At 38.8% G+C, this 27894-nt stretch overlaps 1 protein-coding gene across 2 annotated transcripts in view; it reads right to left on the bottom strand.

The window, feature by feature from the left end:
* The window catches only part of ADCY8 (adenylate cyclase 8), a 271601-nt gene that overhangs the window by 134757 nt on the left and 108950 nt on the right, over nucleotides 1-27894 (bottom strand). For both annotated transcript variants that reach the window (XM_030938186.1, XM_030938187.1), the window contains exon 5: nucleotides 21686-21813. In XM_030938186.1, the coding sequence (XP_030794046.1) occupies nucleotides 21686-21813 (128 nt within the window). The remainder of the gene's footprint in view (nucleotides 1-21685; nucleotides 21814-27894) is intronic.

Below are 27894 nucleotides of genomic sequence, written 5' to 3'. Positions count from 1 at the left end.
GGACTCGGGAAGGGGAACATCACACACTGGGGCCTATCATGGGGAGGAGGAAGGGGGGAGGGATTGCACTGGGAGTTATACCTGATATAAATGATGAATTGATGGGTGCTGACGAGTTGATGGGTGCAGCACACCAACATGGCACAAGTATACATATGTAACAAACCTGCACGTTATGCACATGTACCCTAGAACTTTAAGTATAATAAAAATAAAGTGACACCATAAAAATTAATATATCTTTATTTGATAAAATAAAGATATAAAACTATAACTATAAAAAAAAGACATGCAGTGTCCTTTTTTTTAAAAAAAAGTAAATAAAGAATGAATGAATGATTCCATATACTCAATTGAATCTTTGCAGCCTCTGTTCTTAAGTTGTAAGGTAATGCAAAGCTATTTACATAAGAAAGTAAAGTTGAATTGGGTTGAGAATATGGAAATATTGAAATAAATTAGACATTAGACGGGCAACTTGTGAACATTAGAAGAAATGCTTGTAACTAAAGGATGAGCATTTTCTTGATCTTGGTGAAGTTCCTGGTTTCTGGGTCATTGTTTTGACTTTAACTCTTAAGTTAAAAAGCAAATGGTAGTTTATATCTACTGACAATGAAAACTGTAGGAGCCATTTAAACAAAATTTGACAAGGCAAGAGAAGAAATGGCATCCAGCCTTTGAGAGGAGCACATCAGTTTCTGATGCACTTTCCCAATGAGCTGTGAAGGAGGTCATTGAGAGGGGTCATTTGTGCTATCCACAGCCATGCCCACTACTATATTATTCAAGTGTATAGTGGGATTGTTCTCCCTGCATACTTTTTTAATTTTTAATTTTTGTGAATACATAGTAGGTATATATATTTATGGGGTACATGAGATGTTTTGATTCAGGCAGGCAATGTGAAATAATCACATCATGGAGAATGGGGTATCCATTCCTTCAAGCATTTATCCTTTGAGTTACAGACAATCCAATTACACTCTTTTAGTTATTTTAAAATGTACAATTAAGTTATTACTGACTATAGTCTGTTGTACTATCAAATAATAGGTTTTATTTATTTTTTCTATTTTTTTCTACCCATTAACCATCTCCACCTCCCTGCTAACCCCCCACTACCCTTCCCAGCCTCTGGTAACCATCCTTCTACTCTCTAGGTCTATGAGTTCAATTGTTTTGATTTTTAGATTCTGCACATAAGTTCAAATATGTGATGTTTGTGTGGATATTGATGTTGCTTTTGACCAATGATATATGAGTAGAAGTAATATGTGTCACTTCTGGGCAGAAGCTTTAAGACCATTATCAACAATACTCTTTAACGTTTTTTTTCTCTCCTGTATCCACCACCATGAGTCAAGGAGCTCCTGATGAAGCCTTCTTAACAGGGTCCTTGAATCAGGATAAAATGTGGTGTTATCCTGCTATCACACCCCCTCCTGTAATGAACATAAAGTGTGAATGAAAAATAAATGTTTACTGTTTGAAGTCACTGAGATTTTAGGGATGTTTGTTACTATCCTGACTGGCACAGTCATGAGTCCCAATTGATGTTTTCCTTATTACATTGCCATCACTGTAGTATAAGGGTGAATATTACAGACTTTAGTGCCGGACAGCCAAGTTCTCATCTTGTTCCATCACTTACTGACAACATGACCTTATGGAAGTTATTTTCCTTCCCTACAGATACTTTAATCTCTGCTTCGCTAAAATGTTACTAATAATAACATTGTCAAGATGAGGTGAATAAACACATGTAGGGAGTTTATAACAGTGCCTGGCCTATAATAAGGATGAGTTCCTTGTCTACTATTTATGAAGGAATTGTAGCCTGAGAAAATAAAATGATTTTTCCCTATGACCCAGAGCTGGTAAGTAGAATTCCAGGACTAAACTGGTACTGTTGTGTTTTTAAAACCCATACTCTTAGCAACACGTGATCCTGGGCACATAGTTTAAGTTGACCCTGAGTTTCAATAGTTGTAAAATAAGGCACTACCTGATTGTTTCACTCACAAAACTATTGTGAGCCCCAAAGGATATAATAATGGATGTTAAAGTGCTTTGCCAGCTAATGGTGAGAGACTATTAAACAGCACATGGTGCTAATGTCATTAGGCAATTAACATTATACAGAGAACGCACTGGAGCATCTTAATGAAAAGACATTTAGATGATTTTTATTTTCCCCTGCAAAACAAGAAGCGTAGCAAGAAGACTTAACATTTTGTTTTGTTTTGTTTTGTTTTTAACTGCATGACTTTTCTTTCTCTTTCATTTTACGTCTGGGATTTGACTTAAATAAAAGATAAGAATGAAACTATGTAAAAGTAATTAATAATTTACAGACATTGATCCTCATTAGTAAGGCTACCCTGTGGTTGCAAAGAACCACAAACACACACAATGTATTTCAAGATCAGTTCTTGAGGGGAGGACTTCGGAGCATTCTTGAAGCTAAAATGGAGGCAATTCTACTCCTAGCGACAAGTCTTGTTCAGTCCTTCCGGAGCAGAGCCCCAGGGATGTTTTGCTGTGCCTAATCACTCACAAATTAAGAGAAAAGGGCTATAGGTGACATCTGCACCTTCTCTTTCTTCTCTAGACACTCGGGTTCTGGAGGGCAGGGATGCCACCTTCCATTTCCACTTAGCACAAAGCTTAGCACACAGACATAGTTAGTGCTGAAAACTATTTATCAAGTTAATGGAGAAAGCTCAATGGCTTTCTGGTTTCACAGGCCTGTGGCTGTCCCAAGGTGGATCTAAGAGTCCCAGAGAAACAACTGGGTTGCCTTAGGACCTGCTAGTTGGGGGAGGGGACGACCCTCTAAACCTCCTCCTTTCAAATAGAGTAAATTCACTCCCTGTTCTTCATGGTGAGATTCCATTCAAAATTTCTTTTAAATAAAAAATACATGTAATTATCATTATTATTTTTGCTCACCTCTATCTAGCTGGGGAAATATCATGCAAAAATTAACAAACCAAAGATTGACAACATTATTTATTTTAACCGAACTATTGAGGAAGCATGTTACAATTATAAGGTAAAAAATGAAGAACCTTAGATTTTTTCTTTCAATTTAAATGCTTCAAAGGGTTCTTTTTAGACAATCTATAGAAGTTGCTAGAGGACGCATAATCCAATAGCAATCATTGACCTATACATTAGACAGGAATTCCAATGCTATAGGGGCTGGAGCAAATAACACATATTTCCCCAGTAACACCACACAGTCATAGAACCTGCATTAAAGCAGGCCTGGATCTGACATCACACTTCTCCATTTACTGCTTGCAGATGTCAGGCTAGTTGCTTTAGTCTCAGTGTCTCGGTCTTCCCAGGTGCAATGGGGAAGAGAATTGGTCCTCTGTAGAAGTGTTAGGATGCTTCATAAAATAATGTATGTAAAACAGCCTGGTGGATACTCAATACTCAAAAATAGTACCTAGTAGTAATTTTTGGAAGTAATACCATTTTTCAATTGCACAGATTGAATCAGACCAATACAAAACGATGAATTGATCACTCTACCTACCCTTTTCTGCTAAAATTCTGCCTGTATCAACTCTAATCACACAGATATAGCTTCAACCAACCCATTAGCGGGGCAGTTCTCAGGCATAAACTGGTCTAAACAGAGTGAACAGTGGTTACAATTTAGGCAGAATTGATTGAGCCCCAGTCACCTGGAAAAAACGGTGCCCTTGAACATTCCAGAACAAAGGAAAGGCAAGAGAGTTAGTTATGGAGGTCAACTATGTTCATTGCCCAGGGCATTTTGTGCAGACACGGAATCATCTTCATAACAAACCTGGATATCACTACCAGAACCATTTTACAAATGAGAGAACTGAGAGTCATGAGAGGTATATTGCTTTCAGTCACACAGTTATTGATGGACTAGTTAGGATTTCACCCCGGGTGTATGAGCCTGAACCCACTGGTCCATTTCTCCTTCCCTGCATGGCTTCTTTGAAGGGAAATACAGAAGGAAGTATGTGGACTACTGGGGTCTGAGCTGACTCAGCCCAATATATGGACACAGTCTCTACAGATTAATCTCTAAAGTCGCCCTTCTTACAGATCTGAGTTTGCTGAGGGTAATTCAGGAGTCATTGTGGGGTAGGGACTGCCAGTGTGGTGGCCATGGAGCCCAACTTTGCCTTCAACCCTGATCCATTCTATTGCCTCTGCTGCACTTTAGTATCAGCCTGCCTTATGAAACATAGGGTCCATCCGCTTCTTAACATGTTTGAAAGCCACCAAGCTTACCCTGACATGAAATCACTTTGTGATTTCACAAAGTGCTTCCCAATTCATGTTCTCATTTTGATAGCCACAGTGACTCTGAAAGGTAGATGCCGATCAATGTTATAAATTTTGATTTTACAGATGAGCGAACAGAGGCTCTGACAGGATTAAGATATGGTTGTTAACTCTCCTGCACCAGGCCTTTTACCTTAATAACCTAATTTCATCCTGCATTCAAAACCCCAAACATTCTGGGTTGGGGACATAGTTTCTTTTAAATACAACTGGAATGCTTTTTGGAGTTACTACAATTTTCAGATACATAGGGTAATACTCAGGGATAAACATTCTTATGATTCTCTGATTTTGTATGGGTCTTAATCAATTCAGGCTGCCATTAACAAAATTTACGGAGTGGATGGCGTAAATAAGAGGAATGTATTTCTCACAATTCTGGAGGCTGGGAAGTCTGAGATTATGGTGCTAGCAGGATCAGGTTCTGGTGAGGGCCATCTTCCTGGCTTGCAGATGGCTGCCTTCCTGCTGTGCCCCCACAAGGTGGAGAGAGAGAGCCAGCAAGCTCTTTGGGGTCTCTTCTAATAAGGGCACTAAGCCTAATTTAAACCTAATTAGCTCCCAAAAGCCTCATCTCCAGATACTGTTTTATTTGTGGTTAGGGCTTCGACACAGGAATTTTGGGGGGATAAAATTCAGCCCATAGCAGTGTGATTTATTAAATGAGGGAGTAAAGCCTATTTTTTAAAAAAAAACTGTATTATGAAATATATTTTAAGAGATCATTCTCATTTTAATTAATTTAAAAATTATTTGATATGTTTTGTTTCTTGTCGGTAAAAATAAACATAATGTTAGAGCTAAAAGACACGGTGATCCAAGGATGCTCATGGAATACGGCTCCACCACAGCTGGGGCTCCTGGTATCTCAAAGGGAAAGACAGCTGTGGTCACACTAGACTCCTCTGCCCACAAACCTCTAAGAGCTCTGCCACTTCTCCAATGAAGTGAAAGTGATGTTAGTATAATTATGTTGGTGCAAAAGTAATTGTGTTTTTTTGCCATTAATACATTCTGATAGTCACCCTGACTCATCTCCACATATTCTAACTCTGTGCTTTTGCAGATGTTATTGCCTAAGGGAGGGAGGAACACTGTGATGGTTAATTTTATGTGTCAATTTGGTTAGGCCTTTGTATCCAGATATTTGGTTAAACGCCAGGCTAAATGTTGCTGGGAAGGTGTTTTTTAGGTGAGATGAACACTTAAGTCAGTATACTGAGTAAATCAGATTACCCTCCACAATGTGCCTGGGCCTTACACAGTCAGTTGAAGACCTTAAGAGAAAAATTACTGCTGTTCCCCAAGGAAGATGAAATTCTGAATCTAGCCTGCTTTTGGACTCGAGCTACAGTATCAACTCTTCCCTGGATCTCCAGCCTGCTGGCCCACCCTGCAGATTTTAGACTTAACTAGCCTCCACAATTTTGTGAAGCAATTTCTTAAAAAAAATTTTATAGGTAATACAAACCCTGTTGGTTCTGTTTCTCCAGAGACCCCTAATACAAACACCTTCCTGTCATCTCTGCCTGTCAAAGCTTCTTCTCTTTTTTGAAATAACATTTTCTTTTTTAGTTATATTAGTTATACATGATTATTCCTAAATATTAAAAAATATAGTAAAGAATAAAGAAGAAAATTAAAACTACTTAATTTCATCACAGAGCTTTATGTCCTTTCTTTTTATAAAAATAGATTTATTAAAAAGTGGAGGTTCCCATTCCAGCAGGGGTAGCTAAAAATAAATAAAAAATTTAAAAAGCTGAAGTTGGCTTAAACATGTGTGCATGTGTATATGTGTGTATTCTACCATGTATACTTTAAATGCATGAGCATTTTTATGCCATTGAATATTAATGTAAACCATGATGTTTAATGGTTACCCATTTTTCTTTTTCTTTCTTCTCTTCTTTCTCTCTCCTTCCTTCCTTCCTTCCTTCTTCTCTCCTTCCTTCCTTCCTTCCTTCCTTCCTTCCTTCCTTCCTTCCTTCCTTCCTTCCTTCCTTCCTTCCTTCCTTCCTTCCTTCCTTTCTTTCTTTCTTTCTTTCTTTCTTTCTTTCTTTCTTTCTTTCTTTCTTTTCTTTTCTGTCTTTCTTTCTCTCTCCTTCCTTCCTTCCTTCCTTCCTTCCTTCCTGCGCTTCCTTCCTTCCTTCCTTCCTTCCTTCCTTCCTTCCTTCCTTCCTTCCTTCCTTCCTTCCTGCCTTTCTCTCCTTCTCTCTTTCTCTTTCCCTCCCTCCTTCCCTCCCTTCCTCCCTCCCTCCCTTCCTTCCTTCCTTCCTTTCTTTCTTCATCTTTTTTTTTTTTTTTTTGACAGAGTTTTGCTCTTGTTGCCCCGGCTGGAGTACAATGGCAGTATCTTGGCTCACCGCAACCTCCGACTCCTGGTTCAAGCGATTCTCCTACCTCAGCCTCCCTAGTAGCTGGGATTACAGGCATGCAAACCACCATGCCCGGCTAATTTTGTATTTTTAGTAGAGACGGGGTTTCTCCATCTTGGTCAGGCTGGTCTCGGACTCCCGACCTCAGGTGATCTGCCTGCATTGGACTCCCAAAGTGCTGGGATTACAGGTGTGAGCCACTGCACCCGGTCATTACTAATTTTTCTATTTTTTTTACATATGCCAGAATTTATATAATCATTTCCATACCTTTGAACATTTATGGCATCAGATGGTGCTGTGGTTTGAATATGTCCCACAAATTTCATGTATTAGAAAGTCTCCAAGTGGCAGTATTGAAAATAGTTCACCGAATAAGAGATTCATGGGTTAATGGATTTGTGGGTTATCACGGCAGTGGAACTGGTGGCTTAATAAGGAGAGGAAGAGGCTTGAGCCAGCACATTAGCTCACTCAACCCCTCATCATAAGATACCCTGCGCCCCCTTGCGATTTCACAGCGAGTCTCCACAGGCAAGAAGTCTCTCACCAGATGTGGTCCCTCAGCCTTGGACTTCTCAGCCTCTAGAACTATAAGAAATAAATTCCTTTTCTTTATACATAGTCTGTTTCAAATATTCTGTCAGTAAACAACAGAAAATGGGCTAATAAACATGAACATGACTCAGAGCCTTTGCTATGTCACTTACAAGCTTGTGTCATTGGGCAGAAGATGTTTTTATTCTACCAGAGCTTGAATTTCATTTGGAAGTTGTTCTTCACAGGGTGTTGGTATTTGTGAAGTAATTCAGGTAGATGATTTAGTATGGTGCCTGGCACATGGTGAACATTCTATCAATATTAGTTTATCAACAATTATTTCTAGATATATTCAATTTTCATTACTACAAATAATTTTGCAAAAAATAAAAATTGTTGTCCATGTACTGAACATCACTCTAATTGAAGAAGGCTTATGAATACTGAATTTAATGGCATTTTGGAACAGAGTGAGACAAGGGACTTTTGGGGGAAATCAAGAAACAGAAAGAGAGAGAGAGAAAGAGAGAAAAGAAAAGAGAGAAGAAGTGAGGAAGAGAAGAAAGGAATAGAACAGAAGAGAAAACAATAAAATGTAAGAAAGGAGAAATAAAAAGGAAGGGAGGCTGGGAAGCAGGTTTAGCCACTCTTGCCTTCAGTAAAAACAATATAATTTCTGTTTTTCATTTCTTGTCCTGCCATATTACTTGGCAGGGTGACCCTGCCACAAGGATTAAGACCTTTGCTCTAATTAACTGTTGGGGACAAGCCTGTTACTACTTGGCATTCTGCTGTCATTCCTATGACTTTTTTAGCAATTGCACTGAAAAGACCAAGCTCTGCAATTTTCATTAAGATAAATCAAGAACAACTTTCATAGATCATTAATAAACATTGCATATGACAGAGCCCAGTGTCAGCCCTGGCATCTTCCCAATGATCAGGACTCCCCAGAATAGACACAGGATATGTGAAGAAAAGCCACCTGGAGCCACTTTTCAATCTATGTAATAGAAACTATGATATAAGCCTATTTTAATTAATTTAATTTTATGAACAGGCATGCATGAGATGATATTAAGTGTTTCATTGGAAATAAAATTACATTCAATCTCTTTTTTGCCATTCATCTAGCTAATATCATGTTTCTAAAATTAACTATTTTTGGTCGATTGAATTTACTATGAGGCTCTTTTGATTAGGGCTTATTATCTTGTTATTCTCAGATGTTTATTGACTGACATTTTCCTCTTTCAATATCAGTTCTGCTAAAGTATTAGGAATGTACCAATGTATGTAGGATCTCCTAAACTATATGTTGATCCTTTGGGTACTGATGGCAAATTTTAGGCATCAGAAGCAATCGTGCAAATCTGGAGTTGGGAGGTGGGCTGCCATGATGACTAAGATAGATGGCTTTGAAGTCAGATGATTCCAGAATTGGTGCCCTTGTGCTGCCACTGACTAGTCGTGTGATCTAGATAGAGGTAATTATACAACCTCTGTTAGCTTGTATGGCAGAGGCACCTGACAGTCTTAACTGAAGCATACCCTGAGGGTGACCCTATGGTCTAAGAAGAGCGTTAGTTTGGAGTTCCAAGCTAAGGAATCTGAGGGTGGCCAACATGGAGATCCACCGCTTACTCATGAAGAACAGCCAAACCTCTGGCTCATTTCCCTGGCACACAGGCTGTGAGGGGACTAAAGCCCTTTGCTTTGGATGAAATGGGGGTTGCTAGGTAGAGAGCAATAAGTAAAAATGCTGTATAAACAGCATGCTTTTTACAAATGGCAGTTGTCTTTTTGTGCAGGGTGCCACCACTGGACCCCCCCATATGTAATTTCCCCCAAAAAACCCTATGTCTCATTTGCTGTCTCTAGGTCTCATCTTCAGCCTGAGACACAGTACCATCCCTGCTGGAGGCAATAGGGGTCCAGCACTACATAGCTCCAATTTTCTCATTGGTAAAGTAGGAGCCAACTTCCAGATCTTCCATTCATTAGGACAAACCTGTCTAGCAATATTGATTGTTGTTTGCATCCATTCTCATTGTTGCTCTAAACTAGTCTGATTTGTCCATGCTGCAGACATACTTAGTTCTTCAGTAATTGGCCTATCACCCCTGCCTATCTTCTAGAATTTTTATGAGGACTTAATGAGCCAAAGCATGCAAGACATTTATCTCAGTATTTGGGATATAGTGAGTGTTTAGGAAACTCAAGCGGCCGGGCACGGTGGCTCACGCCTGTAATCCCAGCACTTTGGGAGGCTGAGGCAGGCGGATCATGAGTTCAGGAGATCAAAACATGGTGAAACCCCATCTCTACTAAAAATACAAAAAAAAAAAAAAAAAAAAGAAAAGAAAAAAAAAGTTAGCCAGGCGTGGTGGCATGCGCCTGTAGTCCCAGCTACTGGGGAGGCTGAGGCAGGAGAATTGCTTGAATTCGGGAGGTGGGGGTTGCAGTGAGCCGAGATCACGCCACTGCACTCCAGCCTGGGTGAACAGAGTGAAGCTCTATCTCAACAACAACAACAACAACAAAACCAAAACAAAACAAAAAGAAATTTAAGCTGCTATCATTATTTTATGAGCACAGAATAGAAGCTATGGTAAAACAATAGGTTTCTGTAACTCAACTGCATTAAATTTTCCGGTATCCAAACTCAGCCTCCCTTGCAAGATTCTATTAAAAATATTTCCATAGTGATAACATGCATGCTACCTATTTGAGTTTTCCCATTTGAAGTTGGGATCTTATTATCCTCATTTTGCAGAAAAGGCCATGGAGGCTATCCATCATTACAGACCTAATTACAGGAAGAGGCAGGAAACAGGCTAGGTCTGTTGCTGCCTCTCAAGGGCTCCCCAACCCATTCCACTCACTCAGCATATTTTCTGTGTCACCTTACAGTACAATAGGCACTCTTTCAGGGAAACTTTGTCACGATCACATCCAGCAATGAATTATAATTTTAATAAAATGGAATCCTGACTGAAATTCTTGGAGTAGTCAATTGAAAAATAAATTTAATGTCATGATAAATGTTTAATTAAAATTTGTATGTCACATATTGTCTGTTGGGTGACTCTTGGAACTCAGCTTTGATGTGTTATCATCCTTTCCTTTCTATTTCACAGCTGCTGCTCTATTTCACGTCCTCACTTCTCTCCCCTGGTTTAGTATGAGAATATCCCCAAACCAGTTTCCTTCCCCTTGGCCTCTGCTTCCTCCATTCCAGTGTCAATGGGAGAGAGAGTTATCCCTTTCCACAGTCGTCTTCCTGACATCCAGATCTGAACATGTCACTTCCCTACTTTAAGAGTCGGTGACTTTTCATTGCTTGAGGGATAAAGCCCCAGCATATCTTACTCTAACCCTATTGTTTTAATTTAGAATTGTGGTAATTACCAAGGTCAGCTGCAACACTTAACACACACATGCACACACATACAAACATATAAACACATATATACCACACGTGCATACATTTACACACACACACATACACATGTACACACATACATTCATGCACACATACATGTGGCTTTTGCCATTCTTAATAGCTAGCATGACTCATTGTTCAAGCCTTTGTTTCCAGGAAAAAAAATACACTTTGATTCTTGGTTAAAAAGGCTACTGTGCAAACAGCTCAGTAAAAGGCAAATGACGGGGAAAAAGCTTCCCCTTATACTTGTACTTTTGATTGTCTTGACTCTTGCCCACTTTGCATTTAAAAAAAGTATTTTTTATTTTATTTTTTGTACATTCACAGATAAAATTGTATATATTCATTGCATACAACATGAAGATTTGAAGCATATATACATTGCGGAATGACTCAATCTAGCTAATTAACACATGTATTACCTCACAGTTATCATTTTTATGGGGAGAACACATGACATCCAATCTCTTAACATTTTTCAAGAATAAAATATATTGTCAACTATAGTCACCAAACTGTGTAATAGGTCTTTTGAATTTATTTCTCCTATCTAGTTGAAATTTTGTATCTTTTGATTAATGTCTCCTCAACCAGACTCCAACCACCCCTAGCCCCTGATAAACACCATCTCTACTTCTATGGGATAGCTTTTACAGCTTCCACATAGGAGTGAGATCATGAAGTATTTATCTATCTGTGCTTAGCTTATTTCTCTTAACATAATGTCCATATTCATCTATTTTATTGAAAATGCCAGGTTTTCCTTCTTTATGATATGATAGTATTCCATTACGTATATATACACCACATTTTTCTTTATCCATTCATCCATTGATGGGCATTCAGGTTGATTACATATCTTGGCTATGGTAAATAATGCTGCAATAAACATGGGAGTACAGACATTTCTTCAACGTACAGATTTCATTTCCTTTGGATAATTACTCAGTAGTAGAATTATTAGATCATATGGTAGTTCTATTTTTTAAGTTTCTGAAGAACTGCCACTGTTTTAAATAATGACTGTATTAATTTACATTTCCACCAGCAGTGTTCAAAGTTTCCTTTCCACCACCTCCTGGCCAATACTTGTTATCTCTTGACTTTTTGATAGCAGCTATTCTAATAGGTATGAGGTGATATCTCATTGTGGGTTTTATTTGCATTTCCCTGATGATTAGTGATGTTTAACTTTTTAAAAAATATAGCCGTTGGCTTGTATGTCTTCTTTTGAGAAATGTGTATTCAGGTCCTTGTCCATTTTAAAATCAGGTTATTGATTTTCTTGCTATTGAGTTGTGGGAATTTCTTAGATATTTTGGATTTTTAACGTTTTATCAGGAGTATAGTTTACAAGTATTTTTTCCCATTCTGTAGATTATGTTCACTATCTTAATTGTTTCTTTTGTTATGCAGAAGCTTTTTAGTTTGATGTAATCCCATTTGTCTATTTTCGCTTTTTCTTCGCAGCTCTTGTAAATAAACTCTTGTAAATAAAATCTTGGCCTTTTTTTTTTTCAGATAGTTTGCTGTTAATATGTAGAAATGCTACTTATTTTTGTATGTTGATTTTATATCCTGCAACTTTACTAAATTTGTTTAATTCTAACCTTTTTTTTTTTTGGTGGAGTCTTTAGGGTTTTCTCTATATAAAATCATGTCATCTGCAAAGAGAGACAATTTAACTTGTTCCTTTCTGACTTAGATGACTTTTAATTCTTTCTCTTGTTTAACTGCTCTAGCTAGGACCTCCTGTACCTATGTTGAATAGAAGTGGCAAGAGTGGACATCCTTGTCTTTTTTCAGATCTTAGAGGAAAATATTGCAACTTTTTATTGTTTAAAAATTTTGTTTCAATGACAGGGTCTGCTCTGTTGCCTAGGCTGGTGTGCAGTGGCATGATCATAACTTACTGCAGCCTCAAACTCTTGGTCTCAAGGGCTCCTTCCACCTCAGACCTCTGAGTAGTTAGGGGATTACAAGTGCCACTATGTCCAGCTTGGGGGAGGTCAATTTGAAGAACTAAAGCAGTCACCTGTGGCTGCCAAAGAGAATACAGTGGTGCTAACACAGCAACCTCAAATTCCTAGGCTCAAGTGATCTTTCCTCCTCAGCCTCCCAAGTAGCTAGGACTACAGGCATGTGCAACCACATCTACATAATTTTTAAATATTTTGTGGAAATGAGGTCCTTCTGTTATTGCTCAGGTATCAGACTAGTCTTATACTCCTGACCTCAAGCTATCCTCCCACCTTGGCCTCACAATATGCTGGCATTAGAGGTGTGAGCTGCCGCACTTGGCCTAACTTTTTCTTATTGAGTATGATATTAGCCCTGGGTTTGTCATATACATGGCCTTTATTATTTTTAGGTACATTCTTTCTATACCTAACTTATTGAGAATTTTCATCATGAAAGGCTATTGAATTTTGTGAAATGCTTTTTCTGCATCTATTGAAATGATCATGTGCTTTTGTCCTTTATTCTGCCATTGTGGTGATCACATTTATTGATCTATGTATGTTGAACCATCCATGCATCCTGGGATGAAACCTACTTGAGTATGGTGAATGATCCCTTTAATGTGCTGTTGAACTTGGTTTTCTAGAATTTTATTGAATATTTTTGTTCATCAGGAATAAAATCAGGAATATTTTTGTAATTAATCAGGAATATTCTGTAATTTTCTTTTTTGTAGTGTCTTTGTCTGGCTTTGGTTTCTGGATGATACCAGCCTCATAAAATGAGTGTGGAAATATTTTTTCCTCTTCAATTTTTTGGAAGAGTTTGAAAAGAATTGATATTCTTATTTAAATTTTGATAGAATTCACAGTGAAACCATCAGGTCCTGGGCCTTTTTTAGATGAGAGACTTTATATTACTGATTCAATCTCCTTACTTGCTGTGGGCCTATTAAGATTTTCTATTTCTTCATAATTCAGTTCTGGTAGATTGTATGCCTCAAATGAATTTATTCATTTTATTTTTTTGTTTTTTCTTATTTAGTCCAGTGATAGGTCTTTCAATTTTATCATTTCAAAAAAATTCAACTCTTGGTTTTGTTTATTTTTTCTATTTTTTTTTCTAGTCTTTATCTATTTCTGTCCTGATTTTTATTATTTTCTTTCTTCTACTAACTTTGGACTTAGTTTGTTCTTGTTTTTCTAGTCCCTTGAGGTGCAATGTTAGGTTGCTTATTTGAGATCCTCTTTTGTGATGCAGGTGTTTATTACTGTAAACTTCCCTTATATAACTGCCTTTGCTGTATCCCATAAGTTTGTTATGTTGTTTTCCAATTTTGTCTCAAGAAATTTTAAAATTTTCCTTTAAGTTCCTTCATTGACCCATTGGTTGTCCAGGAGCATGTTGTTCAATTTCAATGTATTTGTGAATTTTGTGAAGTTCCTCCTGTTATTCATTTCTAGTTTTATACCCTTGTGATCAGAAAAGATACTTTATATGATTTGAATCTTCTTAAATTTGTTGAGATTTGTTTTATGTCCTAACATATGAGCTATCCTGGATAATCTTTCATGTGCAGTTGAGAATAATGTATATTCTGCAGCTATTGAATGAAATGTTCCATATATGTCTATTAGGTCCACTTATTTGAGAGCATAGTGTAAGTCTGATGTTTCTTTATTGATTTCCTGTATGGATAATCTGTGTACTGCTGAAACTGGGATGTTGAAGTCCTCTACTATAATTACATTATGGTGTTATCTTTCCCTTCATATCTATTAACATTTGCCTTGTATTTTTAGGTGCTTTGATGTTGGGTGCAAATATATTCACAATTGTTATATCCACTTGCCGAATCATCCCTTTATCATTATGTAATGACCTTCTTTGTTCACTTTCATAGTTATTAATGCAAAGTCTATTTTATCTTGCATAAGTATAGGTATTCCTGTCCTCTTTTGTTTTTTATTTGCATGTAATACCTTTTCTATCCTTCACTTTCAATCTATGTGTGTCCTTGCAGGTAAAGTGAGCCTTTGTAAGCAGCATATAACTGAGTCTTGTTTTTCATTCATTCAGGCACCCTGCGGTTTTTGATTCTAGAATTTAATGCATTTACATTATAGGTAGAGACTTACTACTGCCATCTTGTTAATTGTTTCTAGTTGTTTTGTAGATCTTTTGTTACTTTCTTCCTCTCCTTTTGTCTTCCTCTGAGGTTAAGTGATTTTCACTAGTGTTATATTTGAATTCTTTGCTTTTTTTTTTTTTTTTTTCTTTTGAGACAGACTCTCACTCTGTTGCCCAGGCTGGAGTGCAGTGGCGGGATCTCGGCTCACTGCAAGCTCCGCCTCCTGAGTTCATGCCATTCTCCTGCCTCAGGCTCCTGAGTAGCTGGGACTACAGGCGCCCACCACCATTCCTGGCTAATTTTTTGTATTTTTATTAGAGACGGGTTTTCACCATGTTAGCCAGGATGGTCTCGATCTCCTGACCTCGTTATCTGCCCACCTCAGCCTCCCAAAGTGCTGGGATTATAGGCGTGTCACCACGCCTGACCCCTTGCTTCTATTTTTTGTGTATTTACTATAGGTTTTTGCTTTGTAGTTACCATGAGGCTTATGAAAACATCTCTCATTTATAACAGGTTATTTTAAGCTGATGGCAACTTAATTTTGATCACACACACCCTACTGTATATTTTTAAACCACTTTGTCCAGCATTTTATATTTTTATGTAAATATTTACATTTTAATGTTGTATATTTCTTAACAAATTAGCGTGGCTATTATTATTTGTAGTAGTTTTGTTTTTTATCCTACATTACAAAGATATAAGTAATTTACATCTTTTTCCAAGTTTGAAAAGTTTTCTGTTACTATTTTTTAAAACAAGTTTTCTACCCTTTTATCTTTCTGTTCTTCTAAAACCCAGAGGACTTGAATATTTGCTCTTTTGGAGTTGTCCCATAAATCCTGTATTACTATAGTATTAGAGTATTCTGAATTTTACTTTGTACTTATTTTTACCCGTGAGTTCTACACTTTCAAATGTTTTTATTATACTCAGTAGCATCCTTTTCTTTCAGCTAGAACTTCCTTTAGCATTTCTTATAAGGCAAGTCTGTTGGTGGTGAATTTCCTCAGCTTTTGCTTGTGTGGGAAAGTCTTTATCTCCCTTCATTTCTAAAGGACAGTTTTGCTAGGTATAGTATTTTTGGCTGGCAGGTTTTTCATTTCCCTTCAGCACTTTGAATATATCTCCCACTTTCTCCTAGCCTGTAAGGTTTCTGCTGAGGAGTCTGATGTTAACCGTATTGGGACTCCTATACGTGGTATTTGCTTCTTTTTGTTGTTGTTGCTTTCAGGATCTTCTTTTTTCTTTGATTTTAACAGTTTGATTATTATGTTTCTTTGACTATTCTTATTTGGGTTGAATCTGAATGAAGATCTTTGACCTTCATGTACCTGGATATTTACATCTTTTTCCAAGTTTGGAATGTTTCCCGCTACTATTTGTTTAAATAAACTTTCTACCCCTTTATCTTTCTGTTCTCCTTCTAAAACCCCCATGACTTGAATATTTGCTTTTCTGATGTCCCATAAATTCTGTAAGCTTTCTTTATACTCCTTTATTCTTTTTTCTTCTTTGACTGTATATTTACAAGTAACCTGTGTTGGTGTTCATAATTTCTTTCTTATGCCTGAGAAATTCTGCTGTTGGTGTTCTCTATTGCAGTTTTCATTTTGGTTATTATATTTGTTGCTCTAGGCTTCTTTTTAAAAATTATCTTCAATCTCTCCATTAAGTTTCTTGTTCTGGTCACTTATTATTTTCCTCATTTTATTATTTTTTTGCATTTTCCTTATGTTTGCTGGGATTCCTTAAAATGGTTATTTTGAAATATTTGGCAGGCAGTTCACACATCTTGATTTCTTTAGGTTCAGTCACTGGCACCTTATTTTGTTTCTTAATGATGTCATGTTTCCCTGATGATTTTTGACCCTCATCATTGTGCCTCAATCCCTGCTCAGTTGAATAAGTAAGTTCCTTATTATAGTCTTCATAGACTGAATTTTCCTGGGAAAGCACTATAGCAGGTGTGGTGCTGCAGCATTCCAGAAGCCCGGGGCAGCTGCAGCCAGAATGACATTGCTAGAAACATGGTACCTACTACATGAGTATTACTTCTGGGTGGGCCAGAAGCCTGGAACCACTGAGGCTTGCCAATTGCTAAGGGATGTCCAGAGTCCAGGTCCACTAATGTCAACCTAATAGTGGTGTGTACCTGAGATCGGGTTGGCCAAGCAAGCTTGTAGCCTCGAGCTGTGTGGTCCTACCTGCCACTGGGGCATGTGTAGAGGCTTAGTCTGTGGTTACCAGCCTGGTATATGGTACCATGAGGGTCTGCCTAGTGCTGGGTTTTATTGTGGCAGGCCTGGTGTTGGGGTCCAAGGAAAAGTCCTGTGCCCACTTCCTTCTTTTTTCCCCAAGTGGATGGTATACTTTTCTGCACTGTGCTGCTTGGGATGGGGGAAGGATGATATGGGTAATATAATATAAATTTGTCCTGCCTACTCCCTTTAATGTACCTTTTCTTATTATTGTGCTACAGCTGAGTATTATGACATCTCACCTGATTTCCTTAGCTCTTTTGAAGCTATTTTCACATATGAATACTTGCTCAAATTGATGTTTCTGTTAGAGAATAATCACAGGAGAGTCCTATTTCACTAAGTGGCTTTACTACTACTCACCCACTTTGAAACCTGCCAATGCTCTAACTAGCAGTAGACAACCCCAGCCTTTCCTGATATTGGCACCCTCTCCTCACATGTCTGTGGTTGTAGAGGATTTCTATCACATGTTTGGATTGATCAGTGAGCAAGAGACTAGGGTCATTTTGAGTGTTGGTTTGCCATTTGCACAAAAATTATAGATCTCACCTAAACAAGGAAACTATTGGAGTTGTTAGATATAGTGACTAAAAATCCAAATGCCATCTTACCATCAGAACACTGGCCCCTTGTCTTTCGGCACTCTGGGGACTGATGGTATCCTAACTTTGAGAAAATGTCAGAAATAGGGACAAGGAGAGCTGCTGAAAGGGGAGGACAAAACTTCAAACAGGGGTCCATTTCTGACAGCATATAAAGAGGGTGAACATGAAATCTGAGGACACCAGTCAATACCTGGTTTATTAACCTAACGTTATGATACATGCAGTATAATATTATGAACATTTCCAGTCTTTATAGCTTCTCTCAGGTTTACAAATTGGAACAAGCAACTTTGCAGTTGAATAAAAAATTCCATCTTGTGTAAGCAATAATTGGTTAAGACTATTAACTTTTTGATAAAGCTATGTAACTGTCACTTCCTTCTAAACACATTAAGGTGCAAATATTGTTCACCAGCCATTCCTCAGAGTGAAATATTTGACAGTAAGACTGGAAACTATAGAAGTCTGAGCCAATTGCAACCAAGGTTTGCCTAATTCCAGGGCTCCTATTAATTCCTTTTTAGCATGCTTTCTTGCTAACTAGAATAATTAATACTGGACCTCATGTTACTTAGATTAGAATCAAGGAGTTGTTTGGATATTAATAGATTTTGATTCATACAGTTTGAAAAAGACTTTGAATCATTTCTCACTGTTCAATTTCAAAACTCCAGAAAGGAGATCTTAAATTCAATAAAATGATCAGGAAGAATAAAGTCCTCTCCAGAAAGAGAAATAATAATGCTCTAAGTACCTTAAAGTATTGGATTATAGATGTTCATTTATTTTCCAATGTTATCTCTGTAATGTATCTTTTACTTAAGGCTAAGATACAAACCCTTATGGCAAGTCTGTAGAAAGTTTTGCTACTTAAACTCTGATGTTTTTGTGGCTATAAATCACAGATTTTCAGAACTGGTGGAGACTTCAAAGTTGTCTGACCTGATTTTCTTATTTTGTAGGCAATAAATTTAATTGTTCCCCTAAATGACACCCATGCACAAAGACCTCCATGTGACATGTTTATCACTGTATTTCTAGGGCTTAGCCCAGTTCCTGACACATAGTGGAGCTCAATAAACATTTGTTGATGGGTTTACTGATTGACAGAATAAGGCTCACACACCTAATTAGTTGTAGAGATCTCTGATCTTCTGGGTATCAGTCTGTATTACTCTGCTCTTGCATTGCTATAAAGAACTACCTGAGACTGGGTAATTTATAAAGAAAAGAGGTTTAATTGACATGTAGTTCCACAGGCCGTACAGGAAGCATGACTGTTGAGGCCACAGGAAACTTACAATCATGGCAGAATGTAAAGGGGAAGCAGGCACATCTTACGTAACAGAGAAAGAGGAAGAGAGTAAAGACACACTTATAAACAACCAGATCTCACGAGAACTCACTCACTATCATGACAACAGCAATGGGGAAATCCACCCCCATGATCCAGTCACCTCCCATCAGGCCCCTCCTCCAACACTGAGGATTACAATTTGACATGAGATTTGGGTAGGAACACAAATCCAAACCATATCGCGGTCCATTGTCCCCCTTTACACCAGTTAAAATATTATTACAATTCATCCTAGTTTTCAGGGAAAAACTCTCAAATGTTCAAATTTGCAGTTAAAAAACATCTGCAGCCTTTTCCATTAACCAAAACCTGAACAAAAGGGAATTCTGTGTTGGAACCTATAGATTCTTCTCTCCATAGTTCCTGAAGTGGAGTACTTCTGTATCTCTACAGAAGACAGGGAGATAGTAGAAAGACATCTTGAGTCTCTTTATCTACCTACCTACTTGGTATTAGGGATAGTAAAGGGTTTGGTTTCCATCATATACTTCATAGAAAAGTACCATAAATTCTCATCCCACTTGTGCATCTCCTGATTCCATTTTTTTGGCTTTATAGGAGACTTTCAGATAAATCCCTTAAATGAGGTGTAAGGCCTCTGAAATTGCTACTCAAAATTTTTTCTTTCTATGGGGACCAATGACATAAGAAGACTGTGACAACTGGATATTTTTCTTGAGATATGATAAAGCTCTACATGTGCCTTTCTAGAGGTAGGCTGCTGTCACTATGGACACATGCCTTCTGCTGATGGAACGGCACTAAAATGATTTTGGAAATTCCTAGTCTCTTTGCCCTTTGCTGGAATGGTAATCCAGCAGTCTTTAAAGAGGCTTGGATGCAGGCAGAATTACTCTGGATCCACTTTGATCACCAAGCTGGCCAGCCCAGCCTAATGTAGTCTGGGGCGGTGGCCTAATGCAGGGCAGGAAAACTTAACCAGATAATGCTTAAAATTCTATTAGAGATGGTGTAAAGGGAGAAAGAAGGTCTTTAGAGTGCTTTTGTCTCCTGCTCCTCAGATTCCTTCTCTTCTGAAATAATAAAAATATGATGATACCCAGACAAGGAAAGAATCCCAAATTTTGACCTTAAGACACCCAGAACCATGGCCTCTGGGTCCGTTCTCATAGTCCACCTCCCTGTGCCTGTTCTTGTGAGTTCCTGCTGCTCCCTTTTGCAAGACAATGTGCTATAGCAACTGCTAACTCTAAATGAAAGCTATGTAGTAAAGATGGTCACTCAACAGTCTTCAAGTGGAGTGCTGTTTGTAAACGGAAGGGCCTTTGCTGTTTTCTACAAACTGTTTGACTGTACCCCTATTGCCCACTGCCTTCTTTCAACAAAACGTGGTTTTTCCTCATGGTAGCTTCTGGGAGAATATGATGTTTCCTAGTTCGTTTCCTTTGTGAAAACTGGGTTGTCTGTGGAAATATCTTTTACTGCAGGTGGAAAAACTTCATGTGAAAAGTTGAAATCTGTGAAGCTGCATTTTGAGAAACCCTCTATTATACTGATTTTTCCAAGGTATGTTCTAATTCCACCTTTAAAATCTCTCTAAAGGCAGTGGTTTTCAAGGTTGGCTGTACCTTTGTCTCATGGGAGAAGCTTACAAACAGCTCATGGTCTTCCCTAGATGAATTAAGTCTGAGTTTTTGAGGATGTTAGTCACCCAAGCACTGACATATGTGTGTATGTGTGTGTGTATTTCTGCCTATGCATCCTCTTGTTACTGCTTTTGCTGTGGCTTTGTGAGGACATGACACTTAGAGGCTCTGCAACCAGTTTGGACCCCAGGAGGAGTGCTGACAATACTAAGATTCTGTCTGAAAGCCACATACAGCCTAATTCCAGAGTCCTCAACTCCAATAATTCCTTCCTCCTTGATCCATCATCTATTTGTCAGATATGCTGAACAAAACCAAAAGCGCTTGGCACACATCCGTGAAGCCAAGCCTGGTGGAAGTCTGCTAGTAATTTCCTATTGGCCATAGGATAACGTGCAACTCCTAAACATGACTGAGGAGGTCATATGGGCCCTGGCTGCTGCCAGCCTACAGTCCATCTGTCACCACTCTTTCCACCCCAGGCTTCACAGTAGCCATTGCAGCACATCCTGGTTTCTGTACATGTCCATCCTCTCTTGAAAACTCTCCTCTCCACTTCCAGGATTCTGTCAATGTCTGCCCACCTTTCAGTCAACAGCTTAGACATTTCTATTCCGGAAAGCCTTCCGCAACATCCCACATTGAATTAACTTCCTCCTCTATTTTTCCCAAGCATTTGGATTTGATTTATCACGAAGCTTAGTGTTCTGCATTGAAATTTTCTATTCATTCATTCATCTCTCCCTCTGCGTTGTAACATCCCTGAAGTTAAGGACTATGCTCATCTTGTTCCTTGCTGCATCTCCACAAGGGCATTTGTAATACAAACTTGTAGCACAAATAATTAAAAGTGAGGTAAACTCAGAAAACAATGATGCTAACAGGTTCATTGGTTTATACGGGAGAGCTAAGGGGCACACGGTTTTTGTGAAATAAGTCAAAGGGTTCTGCCTTTCACCATACATATGATTTACCACAAAGGGTAGATGGAGTGGCGTGTGATCATGCACATTGAAGACCCAGGTAACATGGAGGGGATCACAAATTACCTGATGGTTTTGATCATGCTGAGACCCATTTCAACACAGCAGTGGGCATGGTCCTGGCGGGGCTCAGGAAGTCCAGACACGCAGTAGTAGCAGTCCCCCAGAATTTTAATACGAAGGCAGTGATGCTCCTGGAAGGAACAGGATAAGAGGGAAGGGTCTATGTCAGCAGAAGGATTAGTTCTTCAGAAAGGTTGAGAAAGAGGCAGGACTAGGTGGTCTGCAATTTGGGGTAAGGAGCACCTACCTTTGAAATACACTTCTAACTGTCTTTCTAAAATATTTGAGGTGTAACCTAAATGGGGGTTTGAAGGACCCGGAGGTGGAGTGGAATAAAAAAAAATTGGATTTTGAGCTCAAAAGCTACATGGTTATATCCAAGCTTTGCTATCTACTAGCTCTATGGTCTGCACACCTATCACTTGGCCAGGCCTGACAGAGTGATCACAGTATCTCCTACAAATTCAGCCCCAAGCAATGTCTCTCTTCTCAGAAGCAGCTGTGAATTAACAGCTTTCATCAGTCTTTAGCTTAATAATAAGCACTTAAAAATATACATCACTGAGGGATTCCTATTACTTCAACTTGATAAAGTTCCTTTCCAACAAGGACATTGGCACTTTATGAAGAGGAACTGAGTCTTCTTATATATCCTTTTATTCATGTATTAATTTATATGTTTGTTCATTGAAAAAATTAAAAATCAACTGGGCATCTATAATAAGGCAAACATTGGCCCTAACACAAAGATGACTAATAATAGCTCCTATTATGCTCTATAAATAAAACACAGTTAATCCTCACAACAACCCTCTAAGGTGGGTTGTTTTTTACCTCCATTTCACAGGTGAGAAGTAGTTGTTAGTTTGGCAGATTTCCAATCTTAAAGACACAACTCTTCCAAAATTTCAAAGAACAACAAGCATTAAGAAAATAATGCATGCTTTTATATTGGATAGGAAGCAGCTAGATGTTATAGGTTCTAGAAGAAAGAGAACTTAAGGTAGTATAGCATGGGGAGCCAAGAGCACTGGTTTAGGAGTCACGCTGCACAGGATCAAATCTCAGATACCCCCTCCGTGTTTTCTGTGAGTCTTCGGGTAAATTACCTAACCTCTGGGCTTCAGGTGCCTCATCTATAAAACGGGAATAATCATAGGGCCTGTCCCATTGTGCCACTGTGAGGGCTGAGTGAGATGATGCAAGTGAAAGCTCAGTACAGGGCCTGGCAGATGGGGCGCTCAATTAATATTGCCTCTTTCTATGATGAAGACTTGGACTCCAGGCCTGGCTCCTTCACATATCTGTTTTTCTTCATGGACAAGTGACGTTTCCTCTTGGTTTCCTTGGGCAGAGTGTTGGGACTGAATGACCTCTGAGATGCCTTCTAGATCTGAAGTCCTAAAGGCTTATGGTTCTACGGCTGTGTAGGAAAGGCAGGGCCCCAGAGCTGGAGAAGGGAAGTTATTGATAAAAAGTGCCCACTGAGAGACCAACAGTACTGTTGATGCCCTTGTAGTAGCAAGCTGTAAAGCACTGTGTTGGTTTCCCAATCTCACCAGGAGTTGGACATTATGTTTGGGTAATGATAAATATACTATCCCAAGAAAAACAAATATTAGACAGGGAAAAGAGAATCAGAACTGTCTCTGGTACTTCCCCGTCAGATTTCTGGAGCCTTGTCAACGTTCTCAAATGGGCCCAGATGCAATCTTCAGAACTCTGATCGCATGTACAGCCATCCCAGGATTATTTTTAGGAGACCAGAGGTCCTGTCTACTGGCTGCTTCAATGCAGCTAATTTTGCAAGACAGGTGACAATGAGGTCTGATTGATCAAATAAAAGAAGCTTAAGGCCTTCAGTTATTTCTTCTAAGACCTTGAGAGTGTCATGATCAGAATGGAACTTAGAAAGTTTCTTGTTCATTGGTGCTAGCAGTGCCCAAATTTGTGGAGTTAGTGGGACTGTTATGAAAAAAGAAATCAGAGGGTTCAGAGATGTTGTAGGGTACATTATTTTTGGCAAGAAAATATGAACAATCCATCAGCAAACACCAAAAACAGCAATCCAAATACTATCTACTATACCCATCACTTATAAAAGCAAATATATTTTTAACACCACAACTAGTGGAAAGACATATCCTCAGAATAAAGGCAAGGTTTTCTTTTTACCTAAATAAATTTAACATTGTGAAAACTCACTGCATTGCTCTTATCATTTTTAAAATCTTATGCCCACAAGTTTAAAATTTCCAATTTGTGTGTATGAAGCAGAATTTGAGAACCAGTGTTCCAATATCTTATTCTGATTTTGCAGATCCGAGCACTGAGACTGGAAGGCAGGGATTGGTGACTTCATCTGCAAATGGTCTTTTGGGGCGTTGGGTTGGTATGAGAGACTCATGTGAGAGAAAGCCTGGTGCCATCAAAACCAGATGCATGGATTGGCCTGTTGCCTGTTTGCTACAGGGAGGGATGAGGGAAAGGGGCATAACAAAAAATACTTTGGTCTAAGAATCCAACATCTGCATTCCAGGCAAATTTACCTGCTGTTTGATCTTGGATAAGACACTGAAGCCACTGTATGTGGGTTTCAATTCCTCATATGTGACAAGTGCCAAAATCTATCTTGTCCTTAATACATAACAGAGTAAGCTTGGCCGTCACTTAACAATGACAATGACAACTGACACCCGGAAGTAGCCTTCTCATTGTTCAACATGCTGCTCCTTATCTTTTTTCATTGAGCTTCACAATAAAACTCTGAACATGGCAGAGCAGGTAAAGTCACATCTGTTTTACAGATAGAAAAATCTCAGTGGAGAGAGGGGAAGCTTCCTGTTCCACAGAGGAGCTAGCTAACAGTAGCAACCTGGGCTGGCCGTCACCCTCACCAACTCTGAATCTGTGATCTTTCCCTGAAAACAGAGGTGAAAGCACTTTGGAAAAAATCTAAGTGGGGACAGGAGCTAATAGTCACTGAGCACGTACAATGTGCCAGGCAATGTGTTAAATGCATTACACTTATCTCACTTAGTCTTCAGGACCACTTTCTGAGTTACGTGCCATTTTACAGATGGGAACAGCAGGCTTGAGGGAAAGACCACACGGCAAGTAAGAGGCAGAAGAAGAATTCAAACCCATGTTCGTCCGATTGTGGGGCTCCGTGCTCTCTCTTGTTAAAACTGCAGGAATTATGGCAAAGTCCAGAATGGTAGGTCTCCTGACAAAAGTGTGTTTTAGAAGGAGGTTGTGTAAAATAGTTTATTACTCTTCTGAGGCTGACATTGAATAACGATGTGATGATGTTTATGTCCAGGGTTTGTTGTTCTTCCAACAAAAGGTGGAGCTGGTAGCCTCCTTGAAACTCTTTGGATCCCAAATACATGGTTGTATGTATGCATATATATTATATAAAATTATTTTATATATAAAAATAAAATGTATATAATATATATAATATATTAAAGGCCTGGATTATTATCTGTCAAGGTCTGTCAGTTTGCAAATACATTTTTCTGATCAAATACTATGAGCTGTCAGATGACTTGACATTAATATCCAAATAACTTATTTGTACCAGAAACTACCTTGAAAAGTTCACATAAAGGAAGCCAGACTGCTTTGGAAAAAAAAATTCAAAAAGAAAAATAAAGTAGGGTGAGGATCTTCTTGAAAATTTTATAGAGTTGGCCTTATTGCAATGCTTTCCTCCTGTCTTGATGACTTTGACATTATCAAAATCTTGGAAAATTCCCAAGAGTTTATGAAACTGCACATGCAGACAGTAGATAAAAATTAGGAGATGAATGCACCAAATGATCAAAGATGGTTATATTGTTCACGGGGTAGAATTACAGGAATGTGTACCTTGCATTGTGTACATCTTTGATGTTTGAATTTTAATATAATGAACACGTGTAACTTTAATAAGCAGAAAAACTCAATAAAAATGAAAAAGAAAAGACTCTCAAAGCAAAAACATTAGTGCTATCAATGTACTTTTTTAAAAAGTTGGAAATCCCAACAAATTTTATAGTATTTTATCTAATTGTAATCACATAAGTAGTACATGAATATATTGTCCTAGTAAAAATGAAACTGTAGATAAGGTTGAAGTCTCCTAGGATAGCCTCTTCTCGTCAAACACACAGCACCCTGGAAGCCTAGTCTTCTTGCCCTCTCAATGGAGGCTGCTGTGCATTCACATGTGGTTTTACCCTTGCCAGACTCTGAGCTTCTTGAGGGGAAGGACTGGTTTTGTCTTTTCAGAGTCTCGCACAGTACCTGACAAAATACCTTTTCTCTTTCTCTGGGTCAGCAGAGTTGACTGTGACACCAGAAACGGACCTTAATCACATCTGCCAGTGGACTTTGGATGGCCATTTTTGTTCATCTTGGCATCTTTGATAAAAAATTTCAGAACCATAATAGCAAACGGAATAGCTATGTGTAACTGATACCAACCACCACTGATGCAACAATAAAAGGAAATGGTATACATGTTTTTCCCCAGTCCCCAGCCCTCCAGCTAAAACCAACCCTCCTATTAGGAGGATACTTCAGTTTCCACTTCCTCCTCTGCCCCTGTCAGTCTCCTAGCTAGTAGCTGTTCAGTAGCTGAAATTTATACTACGGTTGCTTGACAAGTCCCTGCCTGCCTTTCTAGCCTCATCTCCACTACTTCCTACCCTGCACTGTATCCTCCAGCAATCTCTTCTGGTTTCTTCACATATGCAGAGTAACATCTTTATGCTTGTTTTCTCCTCTGCATAAAATATCCTGCTCTGATTTCTTTGCCTTGCTAATTAGTGTATAAATTTTGTATAATAAAATCACCTTTTTGACAAATTCAAACTCATGTCTGTCTGACTGTGGGGCTCCATGCCCTCTCTCTACAATACTGGAAAGAGTGATGGAAGCAACCACCATAATAAAAATATAAAGCAGCTATGTAATACCCCAAATCACCCCACCCCATGCTCCATTGCTATCCACATGCTTACTCCATTCCCAGCCCTCCTTGCAGCTACTTATCTGTTTTCTGCCTCTGTAATTGTACCTTTTATAGGATGTCTTGTAAATGGAGTCATAAAATACCTAGCCTTTTGTATCTGGCTTCTTTCACTTGGCATACTGCACTTGAGATTCACTGATGTTGCACATAAGAGTGGATAATTCTATTTTTTATTGCTGGACAGTATTCTATTGCATTATTTATATCATTTTTAAGACTCAGCTTAAGAGTCACTTTCTTCAAGAAGTCTTCTCTCATCTAAAGGTCACGTGTTGCCTCTGTGTTTCCATAGCCCCCAGACTGACCCTCCTCATAAGACATGGCACATTTTATATGCCTTACCTATTTATAAATCCCTAACTAGACTCAATTCTAGGAAGGGAGGAGGTGTGTTTTCATGATTCTCATATTTCTAACACATAGCAGCATGTACAATACCTAGTAGGTGCTTAAATGCAAGTATGAATGTATCTCCCGTAGAGTGAGGCAGTCTTTTTTTTTTTTTTTTTTTTGAGGCAGAGTCTCGCTCTGTTGCCCAGACTGGAGTGCAGTGGCGCAATCTCGGCTCACTGCAAGCTCCGCCTCCCGGGTTCACGCCATTCTCCTGCCTCAGCCTCCCGAGTAGCTGGGACTACAGGCGCCCGCCACCTCGCCCGGCTAGTTTTTTCTGTATTTTTAGTAGAGACGGGGTTTCACCATGTTAGCCAGGATGGTCTCGATCTCCTGACCTCGCGATCCACCCGTCTCGGCCTCCCAAAGTGCTGGGATTACAGGCTTGAGCCACCGCGCCCGGCCGAGGCAGTCTTAAAAGAGGACATTTTGACGTTCTAAAAATGAACTCCCACTTGATGTGGTGTTACTTAATTCTCATTACAGCTCTCTGAAGTTGGCACTACCATACACACTTTACCAAAGAGGAAATTAAGATGTCTATTTGAACCCAAAGCCCACTCTAAAGTACAGTGTGACAATGATATTACTTTGTAACTCAAGTGGCTTTAGGACTATGAATCTGTGTTTTGATAGCAAATGTCCATCTCCTTTAATCTGTTTTCTAGCTTAGCTCTGATCAAGCCTACTGGAAAATGAAGACACTGTCTTGCTGGCTAAAAACAAAGCTCTTAAGTTAGGTTGATCAAAATGGTGGTGGGATGGCCCAGCAGATTACTGGTTTTTGAGAATGTGCTAATTC

This window comes from Rhinopithecus roxellana, chromosome 9 (assembly GCF_007565055.1).
Source record: "Rhinopithecus roxellana isolate Shanxi Qingling chromosome 9, ASM756505v1, whole genome shotgun sequence".
NCBI classification, from domain to species: domain Eukaryota; kingdom Metazoa; phylum Chordata; class Mammalia; order Primates; family Cercopithecidae; genus Rhinopithecus; species Rhinopithecus roxellana.
The sequence above is the reverse complement of the archived record's forward strand: the minus strand, read 5'-3'. Positions and strand labels throughout refer to the sequence as shown.